The sequence below is a fragment of the Crocuta crocuta genome, unplaced genomic scaffold, assembly GCF_008692635.1.
Source record: "Crocuta crocuta isolate KB4526 unplaced genomic scaffold, BGI_CrCroc_1.0 scaffold8, whole genome shotgun sequence".
Classification (NCBI taxonomy): Eukaryota; Metazoa; Chordata; class Mammalia; order Carnivora; family Hyaenidae; genus Crocuta; species Crocuta crocuta.
This window is the reverse complement of record NW_027532162.1, coordinates 890967-904940: the sequence shown is the minus strand read 5'-3', so window position 1 is coordinate 904940 and position 13974 is coordinate 890967. Positions and strand designations below refer to the sequence as shown.

The following is a 13974-nucleotide window of genomic DNA, read 5'->3' as shown; positions in this document are numbered from 1 at the left end:
GCCGCCACCTCCCACCCCTCCCCGCCCTCTCTGCCGCCGCCCCTGCCCTCCCCGCCGCAGGGTCCCGGTCCCTTCCCTCCCCACTTGCCCTGTTTGTGCGCTTTATTCTGTGCGCTTTTACTCCTGGTGCCGGTACTCTGAACTGACACACGTACTTCCCCACTTGGTCTCCCTGGTTAGTGCTGTGGGAAAATAAAGATAAAGGGCTACGTTGTTTTCCTCTTAGATGAGTAAGTGCACAGAGTTCCTTCCTTCCTAGGTTACCGAGGCTGGCACGTGTTTCTGTGCTTGGGGAAGTCGGAATCGCAGGGAGCGACGCGGGGAAGTGCACGGGAGGGGACCTGCTTACTCCTGCAGGGTTGGGGGGAGGGAGGCCTGGAGCCTCTGGCACTTAGTCTGTGGCCACAATCGCCGGTGGTCGGGGAGTGCTGGGCTCAGCGCTTCTCCCCCGTTGCCCAGCCCGCCGCGCAGGGGTCTCCGCCCCGGATTGGCCCCCTGCGGAATTCCGACCGCACGGGACCTGGTGCGCGTCCTCGAGAACCCACCGACTAGGGTGGTCCGGGCGGAGGCGCGGCCCCCCTGCCCCCGCTTCTGCACACCGGGTCAGCGGCTGGGGTGACAGCTCCGGCTCCCTCTCCCCAAGCCCAGTGGTGTTTCCCGGAGAAGTGCCTGTGTTTTCGGGCCGCAGTTGATGGCAGGAAGCCAGCGGTGCTGGCGAAGCTGGCTCGATCTGTTTGAATTGGTTCCTTCCTTAGCGGGAGGTTTCCTTTCCATGTAGGAAGGGTAGCGAGTGCCCCTCGGAGGCCCCCTGCACCCCACCCCTTGCGGGAAGGGCCAGCCAGAGGCCTTCCAGGGAGCCTGGGGGAGGAGGGGCCGGCGGGGTGGGCCTCTGTGAGTTTCGTAAACGAAGCAGATTTGAAGCCTACTGGGGTCTGGTCCAAGCGGCCAGAGGTTAGTTAGCGTGTTCTTTTGGAAAAGAAACGGCCTGGGGGGCAGCACGGACTGGGAGCTTCCGGAGCTCCCGAGAAGGGGGGTGGGGCAGCTCCTCTGCCACTGGTCTGGTCCCAGCTGCTCTCTGCCTGTTCCGTGCGCGTGGGACACCGGGACCTTCTGTGCTGGGCGTGGGGATGGCGGCGGCGGCGGCGGCAGCGAGAACGGGTGGATCTGTGGTTGTTCGGGGCGGGTGAGGGGCAGGAGGGCGACACAGACCCTCAGCCTCCACCCGCTTCTTGTTTGCCGGTTGGCGTCGACGACCTATTTGTGGATGGTCCTCCGTGTCTCATCGTGGCTCCGTTTTCCATCGGGTCACCCTGAGGCCGGCCGGTTCCACGTCTGCGGTACTTACTAGGCGTCTGGCCCTGCGCCAGCCTGGTAGCGTGGGCCCGCAGGGACGTCCCGTGAAAGTGTTCCGGGGTGGTGTGTGTGTGTGTGTGTGTGTGTGTGTGTGTGTGTGCGCGCGCGCGCGCGCGCGCGCGCTCCCAGGCTCCCAGAGGACCTCCTGCCCGGAAATAACAGTTGCTGGGTGCCGGGGTGCACAGTCCGTGCCTCCCTGGTGGCTTGTGGGCCTCGGGAGGCCGTGGTGGGAGGAGGAGCCTGGGGCTGGGAGGCGTGGTGGGAGGAGGAGCCTGGGGCTGGGAGGCGTGGCGGGAGGAGGAGCCTGGGGCTGGGCGCTGGGCTCGAGGCCGTGAGACCCTGCAGTTGCGCTCTCCTCCCTCCCATCCTCAGCGCCGGGCACAACCGGCGACGATGGCAGCTCCGAAGTCTCATGGAAGCGGGAAGAGAGCAGTGTGTCAGATCAAAACCAAATCCCAAGTTGGGGGAGCCTGTTGTGGGCAGGGGGAGGAGCTGGTGCTGGAGGGGGACCCCGAGACCTGGGGATCTGCCTCTTGTCTCCGCAGGACAAGGAACTGCTTTGTGTGGGGAGGGACCTGGGCTGGAAGAGAGCGGTGGGAAGGGGGAGGCGTGGGCTCAGGCGGTCGCGGCTGTGTGACCTGCGTTCAGGGGCTGCAGCGCCCCAGGTCCGCCTGCTGCAGGTGAGGGTGAGCTGTCATCCATGGGCCGAAGAAAGGAGAGAAGCTTGACTTGTTTGAGCAAGTGAGGTGAAAGGGCATCTAGTTCTGACTGATGGGTCTGGATAAACAGGACAGCCGGTCGAGAACAGGGTGAAAATGGGGATTTGGGGTCCATGTGCAGCATTGTCACGGGTGATCTGGGGCAACTGAGTCATCGAGGTCACACGGCAAGGGGGTCCTCTGCAGGAACCTTCCTGGCACAGGATGGGGGGGTCTTTCACCCCGGCTCGGGGACCCCAGAGCACACCCCCTCATCCTGGGAGCGCTGGGCCCTTGTGGCTGCGCAGAACCCTCTGGTGTTGGGGGACACGGAGCGGAGGGTCCTCAGGGGCACCGGGCAGGCCCAGCACTTCTTCCCAGGGCGTGCTTGTGTCTGGGGGAGCTGCGTCTGTGATGGGGTCTGGTGGGGACACAGGGACAGAGGAGCCCTTGTCGCCTGTGATGCCGGCTGTTCTGCATCCACTGTCACATTCGCCCCAGGACCTCCTGTGTCTCTCTTGAGCTGGGTTTGTAACAGTTTACTGATCCCCTCGCTAATTAAGGAGTTAAATCCTCAAGATGAGTCACTTTATATTTTAGAAGGAGTTTTTTTATTCTTTAGGAAGTATTATTTTTCAATAAAGATACATTAATACATGTATTTTTTGTTTAAAACATTTTTTTAAGATTTATTTAATTTTTTTTTGAGAGAGGGTGGGGAGGGGCAGGGAGAGGCTCATGGGATCCGAAGCAGGCTCTGCGCCGACAGCCCGATGCCCGGGCACCCCAGTACATATATCGTTAAGACTTATTTTCTGGATTTGTTTGCATCCGAGGAACCTAAGACACGGAGCCTCGGGGCCTGGCTCCAGCCAGCAGGGGGTGCTGGGCCCCCAGGGAGGGTGTGCAGGTGTCCCCAGGCTCTTTTGTTACAGTAGCTTTTTTTTTTTATTAATGTTTTATTTCTGAGAGAGAGAGACAGACAGACAGCATGAGCAGGGGAGGGGCAGAGAGGGAGACACAGAATCCGAAGCAGCTCCAGGCTCTGAGCTGTCAGCACAGAGCCCGACGTGGGTCTCGAACCCACAAACCGGGAGATCATGACCTGAGCCGCAGTCGGATGCTTAACTGACGGAGCCACCCAGGCGCCCCACAGTAGCTTCGTTTTTGACATTCCTTTACACTCTCCAAATTCTGTATTTTCCATCAAAAAAAATTTTTTGAGAGCCAGTGGGTGTGGGCGCGTGCGGGAAGGGGCAGAGAGCGGAGTGATTTCCCAGCGGGCTCGGGGCTCCCGCTCACGTACCCCTGAGAACACGACCTGAGCCAGAGTCAAGAGTTAGACACGCAACCGACTGAGCCATCCAGGCGCCCCTCTTCCAACTACTTAGACTTTGAGGGGAGACCCTCTGGGGCCGGTGCTGGCTCTGAAGAGTTGCCCCGGGCAGCCTGGCACCCGGCCCGCGTCTGCGCTGGCCCCACCCCGTGCTGCCCACCGGGACGCCACCAAACCAGCACCCGAGTCACAGGCCTCGGGAGTGTGTGGTGCCTCCTCGCCACCAGCTTCCGCCCCGCACAGGGAGCACGGTTCTGGCTCTTGTCTCACGTGTAAGAACTGGTCTTGGGGCGCCCGGGGGGCTCAGGTGGTTGAGCGTCCGACTCTTGGTTTGGGCTCAGGTCATGATCTCAGGGTCGTGGGACCGACTGTGGGGCCTGCTTGGGATTCCCTGCCCCTCCCGGCCCCGCTCCCTCTGAAATAAAAGCAAAGTAAGATAAAATTGGTTGTTCAACTCACCCAAACACACAGGCCCTACGGTACGCGTGTCTTTGTTAGCGCTGCCGGAGAGGGAGCGAGGCGGGGCAGCCTGAGAGACCCCAGCGGGCGCTGGAGCCTGGGAGCGACGCGGGCTTCGGGCCGCTGGGCCTCTCCGCTCTCCCCCTCGCTGGAGGTTTTCTCCCGCGGATTCTGTGGCTGGCACTGCACTGCGGGGGACACACAGAGCCTGGGGCCCTGCCACGCTTCCCAGGCCTGGGTCCCAGGACTCACAAAAGGGAGAGCAGGGGATAGGTGGAAGCAGCCACAGCTCATACTTGAAGCCAGTGGGGACTCTGTAGATGGTTCTGGAAGGCCAGGGTGGGCCAAGTCCAGAAAGCAGCTTTAGAGCAAAGTGGTAACAAGAAAGTGTTAGTCCCCACAAGCTCTCGAAAAGCTTCGCCAACACTCCCAGGGCAGGGACAGGACACCCGGGGCCCGTCTGGCCTCAGGGTGGTGTCTGAAAAGGGCATCCACCGTGGAAGGACACGTGCCAAGGCCCGGTGTGGCCGGGGGTCCCAGCATCCCGGGACTCCGCCCTGGACCGACACAGAGTCAAGCGCACTTGGCTCAGACTCGAATCTCTTCAGAGCTACTCGCTTGCCCGACTCGTGTGCCTGCAGGAGGCCGAGGCCCAGAGGGGGACACACAGAGCCGGGGGAGAGGTGACCGGCGGGAGGGGCGGGCTGGCACGTGCCCCCGCTGCCCTGCGGGCCCAGTGTGTCCCTGGCTGAGCGGAGAGCAGGCGGCCGGTGGGGACGAGGGGAGGACGCTGGGGGTCAGGCCCCGCCGGGCAAGACTGACGGCTTTGCCCCGGTCACGTGCCGTCTGGCTGTCCCGTGGTCGGAAGTCCTCCGCCCAGCGGGCACTTGGCCCCGTGCCCTGTTGGGGGGCAGGAGGGGCTTTCCCGCTGCGGGAAGCTGAGCCTCATCAGCGTCGGGATGGCCCGTCGGTGCCTCGTGCAAAGTTAGAAACGACTCTTGGCTTGTGTTAGAGAAGCCGCCTGAGCTCGGCCCTTTGGTGACGATGTGGCATCTGGAGCCCCTGGTCTTCAGTGCTGGTCGCACGGCTGCTGGCACTCAGTCTGTTCCCTGAGCACCCGGGTGAGGGAGGCTTGCCCTCCGGGCGCCGTGCCACCATCCCTTCCCTCTGGGCGCGGTGGGGCCTGGGTGCCCGTCACTGCTCGCCGGTTCCCTCTGGTTCCTTTACTCCAAGGAGCATCCGAGAGCATCTCCAGGCCTGGTGGCGACCACATTTAACCCACTTCAGACCCGCATCATCCCACACCCCACTTCAGCCTCGTCCAGGCGCACGTGTGGCCATCCCGCGTGGGGGCCGGTCCCCTGCTCGGCCGCCGCGCCACCCTCTTCTTCACGTGGAAAGTGGCGCTCACGTGCCTGGGCTGCTTCGGGTTAGTTCCAGCTGTGGAATCACGTGGTCCTTCCGGGACATGGATCCGTGGTTCCGGCACCAGAGCTGGGGGTCCTTAGGGGACTGCCCTAGCGTGGCTGTTTGGGCTCTGACCGCTGCCCCCGGCGTCCCCAAGATGCCCTGTGAGCTCCTTCCCTGCCCCTGGCCTCGCGGACTTGAGCCCGGCTGTGCCTGGGGCGCATCTCCCTACCCCCGCGTGGGCTGGGGGCACGGCTCTCCCAGCAGCACGCAGAGTTGGGGCCTGACACTCGGTGGCCTTCCCTCCTAGTGCCCAAGATGTATGCAGTGTGACACCAAGTTTGACTTCCTGACCAGAAAGGTGAGCTGAAGCCGTCGGGTGGGGGGCCCAGGCCTCCATCAAGCCCCTCTGGGGGGAGGGTGACGCACCCGCGTGTCCTGCTGGCTGCCTGAGAATAGCAGACGGGGACTCAGTCCTGGGTCCCGAGCGCAGCGTGCATGCCCGGGTGACTGTGCAGGGCACCCGCCACACACGGTCTTGTCCTCGAAGAGGGGTCGTCCTCTGCGGAGGTGGGGTGTCCTGGCGGGTGGGCAGCGGGACGCAGGGCGGCCTGCCGTGTGCGCGGCGCTCTCAGCAGCTCCTCCTTCCAGTGGCGAAGACCAGCACGGGGCCGCCTGAGTAGATGGGTGGTGGTCTCGGGGGGCGGGGAGGGCAGTCCTCTGTCCCCTCAGCACCACCCCTGGGTCCGCAGCACCACTGTCGCCGGTGTGGGAGGTGCTTCTGCGACAAGTGCTGCGGCCAGAAGGTGCCGCTGCGGCGCATGTGTTTCGTGGACCCCGTGCGGCAGTGTGCCGAGTGCGCCCTGGTGTCGCACAAGGAGGCGGAGTTCTACGACAAGCAGCTCAAGGTGCTCCTGAGCGGTAAGCCCGGGTCGGCCCTGGACACCCAGGGTCCTGGGGTCCGTGCGGCGGGCGGCCTGGAAGAGCCCTGGCCCCATTCCCTTCCGGATTCCGTAGAAGGATAGAGCCTCCCTCTCTACAGAAACAAGGGTGCAGCCTAGAAGGCGGCTTGGATCCGCCGGGTTGGGGGCCAGTAGCTGGGACATCCGTCGGGTGTGGGGCACAGACACGGGGTCCCTGTGACACGGCTGGGACCTTGCACCGGCCGTGTTGGGGGGTGAGTGGCATCCGAGGGTGAGCTCCACGGGCTTCTGAGGGCCGAGCCCCCTCCTCCCTGTGGCCCGCCGTGGTGTCCCTGCCGCCCCTGGCCCTGTTCCAGTCCTGCCCTGGGTGCTCCCGGAGTGTGTGTGGGGGGGGCTCCGTGCTCTTGGGTTGGGGTCCCCAGGGCCTTTGGGGGACAGATGGAACGTTACGAGCAACCTTCAGGGTGCGCAGACCCCCCCCCCCGACAGTCCCCTGGGCGTTACCTCTGCCCCTTTCCTCCGTCGTGGCCTTGCCACCTCACCGGGGGGACCCGCGGGCACAGCCACCACTGTCGTCTCGCTTGGTCTCATTGCGTCCCGTCTCCCTCGGAGCTGGCCTCGCTGGGCTGGGGGGCGGCGGGGGGGGAGGGGCTGGTTGTGTTCTCACGTTGGTTTTTGTACCCTAAGGAGCCACCTTCCTCGTAACTTTCGGAAACTCGGAGAAGCCAGAGACGATGGTTTGCCGTCTCTCCAGCGACCAGAGGTGAGAGGCGGAGCGCCGCTTGGCACAGGCGGCCTGGTCCCGTCGGCCCCGGGGTAACGTGGAGCGGACGCCCTGTTTCCTAGGTACCTGCTCCTGGACGGGGACAGCCGCCACGAGATCGACATTGCGCACATCTCGAGTGTGCAGATCCTCACGGAAGGCTTTCCGCCCGGAGGTGAGTGTGGCAGGAAGCTCGGTGCCGGCGTGGGCGGCTTTGGGGCGAACGCGGTGACATCGAGGACGGGGCCTGTCGGCAGGGTCTCCGTCGTCCTCTAAGGGCTTGGATTTAGTACGTGGCTTTAGGAACCTGCCAGGTGAATGGGGTGTAACGCGTAAAATAACGAATTCAGGAGAAGTTGCCCGAACGGGTCACATAAAAGCCCTTCTGCACCATTTACTGTTGGCCTCACGCCAAGGATAAAGCTCCCAGAGCGGCTGGCGTCACCCACGTGCTCCAGGGCCCGGAGGGGTGGCTCGTTGGGAACCAGGGCTTCCTGCTCCTGTCAGGCATCTATGGAAACAAGATTCCTTTCCATTTCCTTGGTGAGCTTCCACAGTATTCAGCCCCTTCTGGATCTTTCCACTTAAACCTCTGTGCTTCTAGCTGTCTTTCCGCAAGAGTAGGGTTTGGATTCTGTGCTGACAAACACCCACGTGACTTAATCCTTCTTGCTTTCTGTTTGCTGACTGGCTCTTGGTTCTTCTCTCCCGCCTGCCTGCCTTCTCGCTGTAGAGAAAGACTTTCACACTTACACCAGCCTCCTGGGGAGCCAGCCCGCCGCCCAAGGTCAGCCACCTGCTCTGCCCTCTGGCCCTGCTGCCTCTGAAACAGTCACTTCTGTTGGTCCATTTGAAAGGGGTTGGGCCCAAGGCAGGGCTATGTAAAGCATGAAGGAAAACATCTGGGGGCAGAAATGGGTTTGATTTGCTCGGTTTCTCAGTTCTAAGGGGGCTTAGCATCGGCATCTCTGGGCCCTAAGCTGGCCGAGCGCAGGGGCAGGAGTGGGGGGCACGGCCGGCGCCCTCCCTCGCTTTCCCGCCCCTCCACAGCCAGCTCCGCACTTCTGCCCGGGCGCCTGAATGCCGACGCCGGAGGGCCAGGCCAGCGCTCTGCCGCCTCTGTGCCCCAAGCCCGGTGTGCTCGTTCATTCCAGACCGGCTCCCGTGGCAGGTGGGGGGTCAGACCCCCGGGTACAGAGGGCAGGGCCTGGAGAAGCTGGGGGTCAGCCCAGGTGCTCCGGGGCCTGTCTCCTGCTAGGGAGGCCACCTTGTCCTGGCCCCTCCTGGGCCGGGGAGAAGGCCGCATCCCAGTGGCCTGGTCACTGGTCTCCCGGGGCAGGGCCCGGGGGTTTCTGGTGCTTGCTCACCCCCTTCTGGCAATTCTAGGGGTGCAGTGGACCCTGCTCTGGTAGAAATTTCCTAGAGCCTTTAAAACCCCGGAACCTTGTCTTCCCAGGGGCAGGTGGGGGGCGGGCAGGGGGGCTGCCTGGCGGCCTGAGAGCCTGGTGGTGCGTGTCGTCAGCCTCACCGGCTGCTCGGATCCCCGCAAAGTGCAGAATCATCCAGAGACGACACGGAACATGGCCGTGGCTGTGCTGATTAAACTTTACTTACAGAAGCGGGGGGCGGGCAGAGCCGTGGTCTGCGTCAGGGACCACCTGTGCACACGCACCGATGGTCAGGCCACTATTTGTCCGCGGGTGTGGTCTGCAGTCCACGGGCCCGGGGGAGAGGCGGGCCCTCGGCTTTGACTCAGAGATCAGTGTCTGCTGGAAGGAATCTTCCACGAGGTGGAGTCCTGCTCATAAACGGAGCTTTCACGCTGAAGTTAGAGTAGAAAAGCTCTAGGTGGGCTCCGTGGGGGAGGCCTGGCCTCCACGGGACCATTTTGACTGTGGTCGAGACTGTGAGAGCCACCCGTCCTTGAGGGGCTGGTGGTGGGAGCAGCCGGCCATGGTGTGGCCTCGCGGCATCTCTGCAGGGGCTCACGTGGCAGGGCGGGGGGTCAGTACCTCTCCGGTGCCGGTCCCGGCCAGTGGCTCAGCCTGTACGCGAGCTCTCAACAGCGGGACCGCTGTGAGGCCAGAGTGACGGCCCGCGGGACCAGTCCTCACGTGGAGCCGGCCCTGCTTGCGTTTCCTGACCGCAGGAGTCCCCACGTGGGCCCGGGGGGCACAGTGGTGGTTCTCTCGGCTCAGTGATGTGGCGCAGTTTGTCCTGGGCCCCTGAGGACTCGGTTCCTTTCCCGTCCTGTGAATTTGGGGTCGTCTTCCGGATGTGCCCCGGTGCCCCTGGGCCCCCTGCCCCCGCGTGAGGGGTGGGAAGGAGGCTCCCTGGTCTCCGCCACGAGGGCAGGTGGGATCCTGGGCGCTTGGGGTCCCCGCGGGCCTTCTTACCTGGTCTCCCTCCTGCAGGAGGTAATGCCCGGGCCACAGGCATGTCCCTGCGGTTTGCAGCGCCAGGGGCAGAGGGCCTGACGCAGCTGAAGCTGACGGCCGGGGAGGACGCAAACGCCAGCAGGAGGCAGTCGACGGCGTGGCTGGCGGCCATGCACAAGGTACCTGGGCGGCAGCCGGGCCGGGCTCAGGAGGCGGGGCCCACCTCTCCCAGAGGAAGCCCTGGGGGCGGGGGTGCCCGCGCCAGCTGGGCACAGGACCGGTCACGCTTGTCTCACCACTCGTAGGCCACCAAGCTCCTCTACGAGTCACGGGACCAGTGACTCCACGCGGGATGGACCACTGGCCCGGGAGCGTGGAGCCTGCTCCCCGCACGCACAGGCCGCTGACGGCCCGCTGTGCCGGGAGAGCGATCCGAGCGTTGGGAGGAAGTGAAGCGCTCGCGTCTCTAGCGCGACACGCAGTGTATTAATGCTCTAAACAGCTTCGCGCTCTACAGCTGGTGTATTGTCCTGTTGATACTTAATTGGAGGTGGGGGAGAGTTAGCTACACTACTGCTACACTACTTTTAGCATAACTTCAACCATGTTTTTATGGGTGCCCAGGTTTGCTGGAAGGTTCTGGCCCCTCAGTGTTCACGCTTGCAGAGCAGGGGTCTGGGCAGTGCGAAGTCGGGCCTGATCTGTCTGGGATCCTGGTTTCTAGCGTGCTCGTTTTCAGTCTCCCTGAGCCCATTTTCTAGACTGTTCACTTACTGCATCACTAATCTGGGGCTACCGCCAAACCTTTGATACTTCACTAAGGGAAAGGGGCCAGCCTTGCTTTTTGTACTTTTCACTTACCGTTTCACTTTATTAAAATAATTGTACAACAATTTGTATATAATGCTTATGATTAAAACTTATTTTGAAAATAGATCAGCCCTCACCTCACTGTGTCCAGAAAACCTGAGCTCTCGTGCCGCGGCTCCGCTCTGGCTCCAAAACACAAGACTCGCAGCCGCTGGTGGGAGACAGCGGTTTATTGTGCACATTTACACGGCCTCCACGGCGGTGGCTTCTGGCAGCAGAGGCTGCCCCGCGGGCGCTCGCCTGTCGTCAGCACGCTGCGTACAATCAATGCTTACAGGTGACTGGCTACACACACGTTTATACATAAATTATACACAAGACTCATACATGGAAAATAAAGCCTAAGGGCCTGGATTTTAATGAGAGAAAAAAACATTTCCATCATTCTGGTAGTTTCGAATGGTCTAGTCAAAAAATACTTNCCCCCCCCCAGCTGCCCCTGCCACGCAGGCACCCCCACATGCACCCCCACCCTGCCCTGGGCTGCTGGCCCATGGGTCGCACAGTGTGCAGAGGAGGGGACAGTGCGATCTGGAGGCTCCTGAGGGCTCGTCACTTGGTATTCAGAGCCCTGGAGCCTGGGACGCAGAAGCGCGGGCCGCCATCAGCCATGTGCAGGGGACCCACACCGAGGCCCAGCACACGCGCCAAGCACCACCGACAGAAGTTTCCATCCAAGGGCCCTCTCGGTAGGGAAAGGAGGAGATGCGTGTGGTCAGGGCGGAAAGGATGGTGGGCGGCTGTGATTTCCGGTAAGGGGGGGGGGGCTCACAGCGGCTGCGAGCTCTCGGCACTGGGGTGGAGGGACGTGGAGAATGAGGCCTTGGGGCCAAGTCAGTAAGAGGGTCGTCTTCACTGGCAACCGACCAGGGGGAAGTTCTGGGGCTTCCTATTGGCAACAGGGACAGCTGCTTACAAAGCTGGGTTATTTATTTGGATTTACAGTAATTGGCAAAATTCAGTCTCTGGAGGCAAAAGTACCTCTCCCAGTTACGGGCCAACTGAAACGGCCTCCCCGGGAAACCGCGGGGATTTCACATTGTGGACGCTGTCCGCTAGGGCGAGCACCAGTGTAAACCACGTCTAGCTGCAGCTTTCCCGGGGGGACGGCAGCGCGGGCTCCTCAGCGGNCCCTGCGGTGCCCAGATGGCCGCCACGCGGCCGCCACCCGCCAGAGACCCCCGACTCCCTCTACAGGCTGCACCCCCCCACCCCGGAGAGCCTCTCGCGCGCGGCATTTGGCAGCGCCTCAAATCCGCGTTGGTGCCGGGAAGCCCGCACGTCCCCGGAGGCGCGCGGGGGGCCCAGCGGCACCTGCCCTGAGGTCTGGTGCGGTTAGAGACGCTACAGAGGGAACGGCGTGCGGGCTCCACACCCCAACGCGGTTCTGGGCCACAGACGGTGGACGGTGGTGGCGGGCTGCCTGCCAGAGCTCCTGCATCGGGGGCTCGGGGCCCCTGGGCCACCGCCCCCCCCGGTCCCACAGTCGGCTCCCGCCGGGGCCTCGAGCCAACTCTGCAAACCTGCCCGATCAGGGGGCGTGGAGGGTGGACGAGGGCAGTCTCCCGCCGCGCTCACCCCGCACGAAGCCCGGTGCTCTGTGACTTACGGGCCGGTGGGAGGGGACAGGGCCGCGGGAGCGACAGCAGCAGCGGCGGCTGAGGCCGGACAAGCGAGCGCAAGGTGCTTACCCCCAGCAGGTTTTTGGGCACATAGCCCTCCCGGTCCCCGAGTCGAGCCCACCACCACTCGGTTTCGCTCTCGTCCTTGCGCCTCAGGATGGTGATGGCGTCCCCCTCGTGGAAGGACAGCTCGTCGCTGTTCTGGGCCTCATAGCCCCACAGGGCGTACACCACTCCTTTGTTCATCACGCCCAGCTTCTCCTGCACCCCTGGGACGACAGGGCGAGGGGTCAGGTGTCCGCAGAGGGCGGGCCGCAAGCGCCACGTGGCCTGGTGCTGCCCCAGGTCCGGCAGCCGTCTAGGGCCGTGTCACAAGTCGTGTTCCCACCGCGGTCGGTCCCGGGGCCGAGGTGTGTTGCCGGGGAAACTCAATTCACACCCAGAACTACTTCCAAAAGTCGACCAGCGAGGCGGTGTGGCTGCCTGGACAGGGGGGGCCCTCAACAAGGCCCCGCACCACCACCGCCAAGCAAGCTCACACTCCAAGTGACCGCGGGGACCCCGAGACGGGCCCGGGTACCTCCTGCCCCCGTTCCGCTGGCACAGCTGTCCCTGTGACTGTGGCCCCCACTGCCTCCGTGCCGGGAGCCTGGGGCCTGCTTCAGGGTGCCCCCGCGTGCCCAGCGCTACGGCAGGGCAGGGCCACGGTGCCCGAGCTCGTGTGGAGCACACGGCCCGCAGCTCTTTCATCCTTAGAAAGGCTGATCCTGGGGGCGCCTGGGGCTTAGTCGGCTGAGCGTCCGACTTCGGCTCTGGCCGTGAGTTCAAGCTCCACGTCGGGCTCTGTGCTGACAGCTCAGAGCCTGGAGCCTGCTTTGGATCCTGTGTCTCCCTCTTTCTGCCTCTCCCTCCCTTCCTCTCCTTCTCCTTCTGTCTCTCAAAAATAAACAAACATTAAAAAAGTTTTTTTTTAAAGAAAAGATGATCCTGGCTCCGGTGCCTTAATTACAGCAGGGTGAGCTCCACTCCGTGGCTCACTCACCAGTGGTCACCCCATGCCGGGGCTGCGGGGGCCCCTCCTCGGCAGCCTGACCCTGGAGCACCTTCGGCTATGCTTCAAGCCCTGGTGCGCCCCAGAAACGTACAGACGGGTGCTGCCGCACCCCCCAGACCTCCCAGCTGCATCCACACAGAAAACATGCTGTTTTTAGTGACCAAGCACAGAATCTCTGACAACATGGCCCTTCCAACATGCTTTCAGAACGAGCCTTAGGGACAGCGTGACTCCCATCTGAGGAGACTGGCGGGTGCTGGCAAAGTGGAACCTGGCTTCTCCCCGGCCCAGCACGCCGGCACCGCACCCAGGGCAAGAGCCCGTGCCCAGTGCCAACACCCCCACGTACCATAGAGGAACTGGGAGCACTGGATGTAGCCTTCCTCCATCTCCTCGCACTTGTCCGCGGCCGTTTCAATGTCGCTGATGGTTGAGGCAAAGATGGCAGCGCCGCTCTCCACCAACTGTTTGCAGAGGTGGACGCTGTTGCAAGAGGCGGCGCAGTGCAGCGGCGTCCTGCAACCGAGAGCAGGTGAAGGCACATGAGGCCCTGGCCGGCCAGCTGGGAGCGGGCTGTCCCCGGGGGGACCCCAGGGCTGGGCTGTGCCCTGAGCCCAGAGGTTCCCCTGTGTCCTGACCGCGCGGCCACTGCTGGGTGGGCGGGGCCTCAAGGGGTCCGGGAAGCAGCCTATCAAGTAGGCGCTCTGCACACCCGGGCAGGAACATGCCGCGCGTGGCTGACACGCGCCTTCATGCGGCTACGGCAGGAGGCAGTAGGCGGATTTTGCCACGATTAAAAAATCCCAGATGACTGAACCCCACGAACAGGAGGCTGTCATTCCCAACAAACTCTGCGGGGGGCCGGGGGGGTCTGCCCGGCAGCGGAAGGGCCCTGTATGCAAACATGGACAACGGCACAGCCAAGCGGACGAAGTCCCTGCCCACACGGGTACAGGCCATTTAAAACCAGATGAAGAGTAACACTTGGCAAATGCGTAGCCCGGGATGTTGCTAGAAGACTCGATCACAGCTGTGCCTTTCACCAGAGGACTCACAGGACTAAAGCAGGGAGGGGACCACACCAGATGGCCCTGGGGTGCGACTCCAGGCC

At 63.2% G+C, this 13974-nt stretch overlaps 2 protein-coding genes across 5 annotated transcripts in view; one reads left to right on the top strand and one right to left on the bottom strand.

Annotated features, from left to right (window-relative positions):
- The window catches only part of ZFYVE21 (zinc finger FYVE-type containing 21), an 11692-nt gene extending 1441 nt beyond the window's left edge, over positions 1-10251 (top strand). The window contains exons 2-8 of one of the 2 annotated variants that reach the window (XM_077776474.1): positions 5564-5614; positions 6006-6174; positions 6864-6939; positions 7023-7114; positions 7673-7726; positions 9354-9496; positions 9623-10251. In XM_077776474.1, the coding sequence (XP_077632600.1) occupies positions 5564-5614; positions 6006-6174; positions 6864-6939; positions 7023-7114; positions 7673-7726; positions 9354-9496; positions 9623-9658 (621 nt within the window). In that variant the 3' untranslated portion in view covers positions 9659-10251. The remainder of the gene's footprint in view (positions 1-5563; positions 5615-6005; positions 6175-6863; positions 6940-7022; positions 7115-7672; positions 7727-9353; positions 9497-9622) is intronic. The other variant, XM_077776475.1, reaches the window with a different exon arrangement.
- A 1115-nt stretch (positions 10252-11366) lies between these two features.
- PPP1R13B (protein phosphatase 1 regulatory subunit 13B) overlaps positions 11367-13974 on the bottom strand; it is a 69403-nt gene continuing 66795 nt past the window's right edge. For 2 of the 3 annotated variants that reach the window (XM_077776472.1, XM_077776471.1), the window contains exons 15-16: positions 13213-13379; positions 11367-12078 (exon numbers count right to left, since the gene is read on the bottom strand). In XM_077776472.1, coding sequence (XP_077632598.1) covers positions 11762-12078; positions 13213-13379 — 484 coding nt within the window. In that variant the 3' untranslated portion in view covers positions 11367-11761. The remainder of the gene's footprint in view (positions 12079-13212; positions 13380-13974) is intronic. The other variant, XM_077776473.1, reaches the window with a different exon arrangement.